This window comes from Echiichthys vipera (genome assembly GCF_963691815.1).
Source record: "Echiichthys vipera genome assembly, chromosome: 17".
Taxonomy (NCBI): domain Eukaryota; kingdom Metazoa; phylum Chordata; class Actinopteri; order Perciformes; family Trachinidae; genus Echiichthys; species Echiichthys vipera.
The window spans coordinates 21,640,214-21,648,361 of NC_139842.1; the positions used below are offsets into that span (position 1 = coordinate 21,640,214).

At 45.9% G+C, this 8,148-nt stretch overlaps 1 protein-coding gene across 1 annotated transcript in view; it reads left to right on the forward strand.

The window, feature by feature from the left end:
* The first annotated feature begins 347 nt into the window (after positions 1–347).
* The window catches only part of cog1 (component of oligomeric golgi complex 1), a 14,913-nt gene continuing 7,112 nt past the window's right edge, over positions 348–8,148 (forward strand). Inside the window, exons 1-10 of the mRNA XM_083931287.1 lie at positions 348–676; positions 1,357–1,604; positions 1,738–1,919; positions 2,122–2,298; positions 3,098–3,254; positions 4,518–4,728; positions 4,853–5,216; positions 5,992–6,443; positions 7,460–7,606; positions 7,692–7,853. Of these exons, the coding sequence (XP_083787413.1) occupies positions 371–676; positions 1,357–1,604; positions 1,738–1,919; positions 2,122–2,298; positions 3,098–3,254; positions 4,518–4,728; positions 4,853–5,216; positions 5,992–6,443; positions 7,460–7,606; positions 7,692–7,853 (2,406 nt within the window). The 5' untranslated portion in view covers positions 348–370. The remainder of the gene's footprint in view (positions 677–1,356; positions 1,605–1,737; positions 1,920–2,121; positions 2,299–3,097; positions 3,255–4,517; positions 4,729–4,852; positions 5,217–5,991; positions 6,444–7,459; positions 7,607–7,691; positions 7,854–8,148) is intronic.

The window sequence follows — 8,148 nt, forward strand, 5'->3', positions numbered from 1 at the left end:
CCTGTCATCATTTGGATTTACTCATAGTTCATATTCATTTAATTATTGAATAACAAGTCAACACATGGTCTCATGTCGCCATTTTGACAGAAGCTAAGTGAAATGAGGTGGTGAGGTCACACAATTAAGAGTAAAAGTCGGACTGGAAAGTTGTTGGATCTTATGATACACGTTGGGATGATCTGATTGGCTCAGCGGGGCGAGTGGGCGGTTCCAAACACACACGGAAATGTACTCTGACAGACAGCTTGGGGGACCAATGAAACGCAGCGGACTCCTTTCGTCGTCATGTTTTCGCTTACGTGGAGGCAGACGTACACTACTTCCGGGTAAGGGTTCCTCAAACAGCTGAAGTTGTTGTGGAGGTGCCATGGCCGAGGATCCTGCGCTGTCTCTCCGGGTCTCGGACATCAAGGACCCGGCGGTTCTCTTCGAGCGGTACAACACCGCGGAGATCCGCCGGGTCGAGCGCAAAGTACGCGGGGAGATCGAGCAGAAGAAGGAGGAGCTGAGGCAGATGGTGGGGGAGCGCTACAGGGACCTGATCGACGCCGCTGACACCATCGGGGAGATGAGGCAGTGCTCGGAGAGCGTCGTCCAGTCCATCCAGGACATGCACCATTACTGCCACAGGCTGAAGCAGGCGAAGACCAGTGCGGGCAGCTGCAGGCAGGAGGTGAACGGCTCTCTTCCTGCATTTAGTAAAGTTATTAACCTGCGCTGTCAGCTTAGGGACACTGAACTTCATTTGAAAATGTGCCAATTCATTATTATATTAGTTATATAAAAAGATACTCTACATTTATAACATTGTTTAACACTTAATGTGATTCAAAGATTAGTGCTGATCAGTTCGGCATGAACATATTGCTGCATAGAGCTCATCTGCCAAAGAAACCATCACGTTTAGACATTCCTACACCTCTCAGGAGACGAAATGCACAGTAGCTAGCTGCCCCAGCCATATAAGAAATATGAGACTGTGTTCATAAAAAGAGCTGCTGGAGGATCACTTGTATGCTGAATTTACCTAAAGAACCTGTTGATCTGTAAACACACAGGAGAACATTACATTATAATATTATTTTAATGGAAATTGGGTTCATATCTCTCAGGAGGCAATAATGAGTTTAAACCTTAGTGCACTTTATAGACTGCCTCTTCCTACTGCATATATGAAATGAAACTCACACATATCTAACACATGATTACATTACTGTAATCCCAACACTGCCTGGTGTTTGTACTTCTTATCCATATGTTGCCCGTCTCTCTCAAAATAAACTCAGCACATAATTGAAAGTGTTGTACAAAGTGTATTAATATGCCATGTGTCTGTCTGTGTACCTGTTGAAGGGCCAGAGTCAGTGGCAGGAGAAGTTCTACACCATGGCCTCCCAGATCAAGCTCCTCTTGGAGATCCCAGAGCGCATCTGGAGCTCCATGGAGGCGTCCCAGTACCTCCAGGCCACCCAGCTCTACCTGCTCTGTTGCCACCTGCACAGCCTGCTTCACTTGGAGGCCGCTACAGGGGGACATTACAGCCCCGTCCTGGCCCGCTTTCCAATTCTGGTCCGGCAGGTAGCCACCACAGGACACTTCAGGTACCGGATGTTTTCTTACTTTCCAGACCCTTACAGCTGAAACGATTTGTGATGGATCCACATGCAGTAGACTCAACTAGACCCCGTTGATAGAGCTAAGTCATAGGTCAGTAACCTATCTCTCTTCTTTCAGGTCCACTATTCTTTTGGACAGCAGGTCTCTGCTGCGTGGCCGCGCGGTGTCGGACCAGGCCATCGCTGAGGCCCTGGTGTCCACCATGCTGCTGGAGGACAGCTCACCACGCCAGGCTCTGGCTGACTTCCTCCTGGCCCGCAAGGCCTCTATCCATCAGCTGCTTAACCAACCACAGCACGGTATTCTACCGTTTATAACACCTGACAACATATGTGCATTTTATACACTCTAGGTATGAATCAAGTAGTATTGCTTGAAGGCTTTTACTGTGAGGCAGAAAACGAAATCCAGTTTACGGTATCATTCATTTGTAAATGTATAATTAAAGCAAACATTACCTGTCAGAAGTGTGTGTCACTTAATCATATGTATGCGGTCCAGGTGCTGGGATCAAGGCCCAGGTGTGCAGCCTGGTGGAGCTGCTGGTCACCACGTTGTTCCAGGCCTACGCTGTCTTCTACCTGCCCCCACAGGGAAGCCCCAGGCCGGGGGAGGGAGCCCTGAGCTGTGGCATGCTCTTCTCTATCCTGGAGAATGTCACCTCAACCACATATGCAGGTGAACAGCTGTAGTGTCAGGATACTTTTAGAGATTTCCTTAAAGAAACTTATTAAAAACAGTCTTTAGACAGGGATCGACTCTTATTTTTCCCTATAAACCCTCCCTTTATTAACAAGCTATCGACACAGGCACTACATGTCATATATTGCTATTTTCAAAATAAGTTAGGCTACTTAGAAATGTCATTATTTGGCAGTTGTACTTTATATGTTCTAGGACTTCTTTTTAACCCATGGCTGCCTGGAAAGCGTCTGCGTCAATTCGAATTCATTGACGCAGACGCTTTCCAGGCATCTAAGCTAACAAGTAAACAAATTAAAATGTGCCTTTATGTTCATGTATTGAAATAGAGGAGAGTATCAGTGTTCCAGAGCTGTGGGAACATGTTGCAGGGACACTGGGAGATCATGTATGCAGAAAGTAATTGTGGGCTGCATCTGAGCTAATAGCTATATAATATAGCTAATATCCCTCTACAATTGTCTGTCTATACCATGGATAAGTCATGCCATATTAAATATGAGCAGTTCCTGTTTGCATTGTTAATACTGAGAAAGAGAAAAACTGAAAATCCCATTTTTTTGGTATGATTTCTAAGCAGATGTATGATGCTTTGACTGAATACTCCTAGAAGAAGACGTGTGTATGTTTGTGTTTCTGAATGCATCCATCGGATTCAAAGGGTTTACATACATTATATCTGGAAAGTTAAAAAATCCGTACACAGACAGGGAGATGAACTAATTTTTATAGTTAAACAAAATGTGAGAGCACCAACCCATCTCTCTCTCCTCAGCTAAAGACAGGAGGGTCTTACAGGAAGAGACGAGTACAGGCAGCTGTTTCAAGTACTTGCCTCCCTCCATCACTGAGTTCCAGCCCGCCCTTCGCACCCTGGCTCAGCCAATCCAGAGAGAGCAGCTCCGGGACACCCTGCAGCAGTGGATCAATACGTAAGCTCCAACCAATCAGGACACTGCTCATCTTTTTCATATTTATTCTGTTTTATTTTGTCTCGGGCGTTTTCAGAGTTGGACACAAATGTCTCTTCTTAGAATATAAAACTGCAGAGACTGGCTAAATGATTTTCAAAGCTTAAAAATTAGATTTCACTTGACAGAAACTGATATGGATTGGAATCATTGGAGTGGAAATGCACATTATGCTGACTTTACCATGTCAGTAATTATGATACAGGTAATTTCTCACATTTTCAATAGTTTTTTACCTGGCCTTTATTTGTTTGTGTTGTTATTTGGACTTCATCGTTATTTCGTTTTTATTTGAGAATTTAAGTTTCAAGTCCTATATTTTCACATGCACAACAATTCCAGTCAAGCACTCATTGGCAAAGAAATTCTATGTATAAATGTATAGAAAATTTGTATTAAAAAAAACCCAATTCTTCTTCGAATCTAGGATGTAAAATTGTGCCGCAGACAAAATATAATGCAGCAATAAATATGGGAATATACGTAATATATAATACTGTGGTAGAAAGCTCAGTAATAGTAAAATGCATAAACCGTAGCCTAAACAGGTCGGGCAGTGATGTAGAAAATGTATATACAAATAAGAACAGGTTGTAGACAGGTATGCATAAAAATATATACACTTGATAATGGATAAACGCCTTATTAATAGGTAGTATAATAAATATAAATACTGAGATGTTGCAGTGCAGGTAAAGTGTCATCGTGATAAGCTTGAGCGTTTGTTCCTTCAACATCAGGTTGTGTTGTGAATGTGCTGACTGGTATCTTGAGACGTCCTGTTGATGAATACAGACGTTTGGTCGTCAGCTGTACTTTTCGCCGTGTGTTCAAGTGCTACTTTTTGTACGAGACGCAGGCAACACAACAGTCGGCCTTCGTGGCCTTTTAGTTTTTTTAAATCAGCCTGGTGTGTCCCTGCCTTTACAGTTAGGGGTTGTAGCGTAAATGCATTAAATGTACAGAAATATGTAACGATATTTACCAGAATTAGTCTAAAACAATGGAGAGTGATTGCACTCAATTTCAGGCTATGATAACTAATCAGTTTTATATTAAATAACCAAATTGTAATTGCATTAAATCCACGCTGTCATTTCTGACAGCGTGGTGTCCCGACGTGGATACGATGATTGATTTTACAATTACTAAATCAATCATCGTAACATTCATTGGTTGGTTTTCTGTTGATGTCTAATCGGTGACTCTTCTTTCCCCTCTCAGCTGTAAGGAGGACATCTGCCGTGGTGTCGGCAGCCTTCTGGTCTACGTGAAGAGCCTGAAGGGCCTGGCAGCCATTCGAGACGCCGTGTGGGACCTCCTGTCCACCGACTCCATCAGTCAGCACTGGAGCACTGTGTGTCAGCGGCTGCTAGAGCGCCCCCTGGCTGTGTGGGATGACTTCCTGCAGCAACTCTTCCTGCAGCGCCTGCAGGTTAGTGCTCTCATAGCTTCACGATTCTTATCGTAGTTTTCAGCGTCTAAACGGGTCCGTGCACTGATGCTTTACAATCGACATGTTGTCATATTCCAATGATTCTTTCCGACCATTCCCCAAGGCCATCACCAAAGAAGAAACTGAAGCCATCTCAACAAGCTCTGTCCAGCTCCTCACATCAGCTGTGAGGGATCTTGAGGGCCAGACCATCCAGACTTCTTCAGGTACCAACCCTGGCTCAGGCCGGGGGGCCCAGTATGAGGTAGACGTGGCATCCTTCCTGTGGTCGGAGTCTCCGGGGGACTTGCTGAGTGATGCAGGGTGGGTCAGCGTGACCCAGCGGGGGCAGGAGCACCAGAGGAGTAGCCTGGCCATGAAGACCCAGGCCCTGACTCCCTGCGTTCAAAACTTCTGCTCCTCCCTGGATGTTAAGCTAAAGGCCAGGCTGGACGACCAGCAGTTCTACCTTCCCTCCCAAGGCACAGGTAAGGGAAGCTCAAACTAAGCTTCTGTGTGCTAGTGTGCTTAAGCCAGTGTAGTGTTCAGGATCTCCCTTAGCACAGGAAGTGGGTTGTGTTGTGGAAATGGATTTCTTCAACAAACATCAACAAACAGGATCAGCTTTTTCTCCATGGTTTATTTTGACAAAGCATTTTCCTCTGCAGACAAAAACACGTTCACCCCTGCTTCCTCACAAGGCTCAGAGTTTAGCAGGAATGACCCCAAGCCCACGGGTGCTCAGCCTTTTAGAGGAGACACCCCATCCAGACAGACAGGGTCACATGATCACAGATAGAACGAGCTAAGCCTTGGTTGGGTGACGTCTTTAGACCAAACAAAACATGCCTTAGACATTACAATCCCTCTCTGAACTTCTCTCATCACAAGGTCTCTAACACAGGGTCTACATAGGCCATAAAAACAGTCATGAGTTATCTGCAAGAAACAGGATGTACAGAAGCACAGATATGCCATTATACCACCATGAGGCAGTTATTTACGTTATCCATTAAGCACAAACAAGCTATGTACGAGTCATATGATAAGGTTAAACAGAGGAGACACTGAACTGCGTCTGTCCTGACCAAACTATGATTATGAATTACAAATATCTAAAATTCCCACAACAGTTGTCAGTACCAATGCAGTCCCCATGAGGAGGTCAACTTCCTGTCCAAGGAAATATATTGACATACATATTCTTGGATTGGCACATCGTTTTCCATCCTAAATGTTTGTCTTTCACGCTGTGTTCTGCAGGGTCTGACTCCATCCCGGTCACAGTCACCTCCTCGTCCCCGGAGAGCTCGTCAGCATCCTCTTTTAACCGCTTCACGGACTCGCCAGCAGTGGAGGAGGCTTTACGCGAAGGCTGCGTGGCCTGTGTCCGCCACATCCTGTCCTCCATCCGCTCTGAACTGGCCACAGCCTCACCCGAGCCCAGCCCCGCCTGCCTCAATTCAGTCCTTTTCATGGCCAGGCTGTGCCAGTCCATGGGTGAACTCTGCCCCAACCTGAAGCATTGCATCCTAGGAAAACAGAAGGGGGCTGAGGCCATAACAAAGGGGACCTCCAGACAGACCAAGAAGCTGGGCAAAGCCAAGGCCGCTGTGGAGGTCAGCCCTGCCCAGGCCAAGTGGGCGGGTCTGAAGGAGGAGCTTCTCATTTGCAGCATGGAGGCGTACCGCATCTGGAGCTTCGCCCTCTCCAAAGTCAGACACCGTCAGAAATATAGATGTTTATATGTGAAGCTTTACTTGTTGAGTGTCATAGGGTTTTCAAAGTGTGTATTTTGAACATGGATGTTCATCTTTTAGGAACAGTTTAGGCAACAAGGTGAAAAAAGCCTTTTGAGCTGCTATAAGATTATTTTAGTGGCAACACTGAGCTCCAAGTGCGTGATTTCCAGGTGGCTCCAGGTGGCTTTACTGTCGCCAGCTTGGCAGTGACTCTGTGTGGAGCGTGGGTGGAGCTGAGGCGGGCCAAATGAAGCCTACAGTCTCCTGTGATAGAACCCACCTGTCACTGGAAGCAGCCAGCTCTAATTATGCACGACTTTAAGCCTTAATATAATTGAAATGTGTGAGCTGTAAAACATATCAGCCCGTACAGTCGTCATGAATAATGAAATGAGCTATAGAGACTAAAAGTATTTTTTGTACCAGGCTGTAAACATGTTCATTTCTGCTGTAGAGTTGATTTGAACATGGGGCACTGTGGGGATCGACTCGCTTTTGGAGCCAGACTCAAGTGGCCACAAACTGCTGTTTGGCTGGCAAACATTTGCCTGTTTACACATTCAGCAGAAACAGAGCAACATTAATTGTGACAAAACAATCTTGGCCTAGAGTCTACTACCAACTTTTGGACTGCTACCATTATCTCACAGCCTTCATTTTGTAAAATGGCTCAGGTGTCATCATGTGACCTCACTGCTCATAAGGGATCAAACTTACAGCTAATAAACATGGTTATATTAACTATGTATCAAATGACTGTGTGACGTGAAAGGGTTGCTTATAGTGACAAACCTACTGAGACTTGTCAACTCTGTAGTTCTCTAAATGAATGCTACTGCTGCTCTGTTTCTGCTGCGTAGGTCAGTGAAACTGTTTGCTTACACATTAGCCATAACCACACTATGAGCTGGTAATATGTAAATGTCAATGTAAATCATGTGGGAGGGGGTTGAAAACCTGTCAAGTGACACTGCGTGGTGCTGTGACAGGTGCTGCTGGATAAGTTTGGCTCAGCGCTGCATGCTGACTCTGCCGGTGCCATCCTAACAACCGCAACAAACTGGGAGGATCTGGAGATCCAGGAAGAAGCAGAATCGGGGAGCAGCGTCACATCCAAAATCCGTCTCCCAGTCCAGGTCAGCTGCTCAACACTACCTCTAACACAGTCAATGATTTTTGATTCCATTCGGTGATCCGACGTGAAACTTGTGTCTTCTGCAGCCATCTTGGTTCGTGCAGTCGCTTTTGTTCCAGCTGTGTGTGGAGGTGAACAGGGTGGGGGGCCACGCTCTGCCCAGGCCCACCCTGCAGGAGCTGCTGCAGGCCTGTCTGGCTCAGGCCCTGCACCACTACCACAGCCTCACACAGCAGGCCCTCAGCAGGGTAACACGCACGCACACACACACACACACACACACACACACACACACACACACACACACACACACACACACACACACACACACACACACACACACACACACACACACACACACACACACACACACACACACACACACACACACACACACACACACACACACACACACACAAACCTTAGTAGTTAGCTAACTTAGCTAGCCAGTATAGCCTACATGCTGTTGTACGTGGAACAGAAATGAATATGTTAATCTACATTTACACTTTGTCTTTGTCCATATCAAGCTCCTCCAGGTAC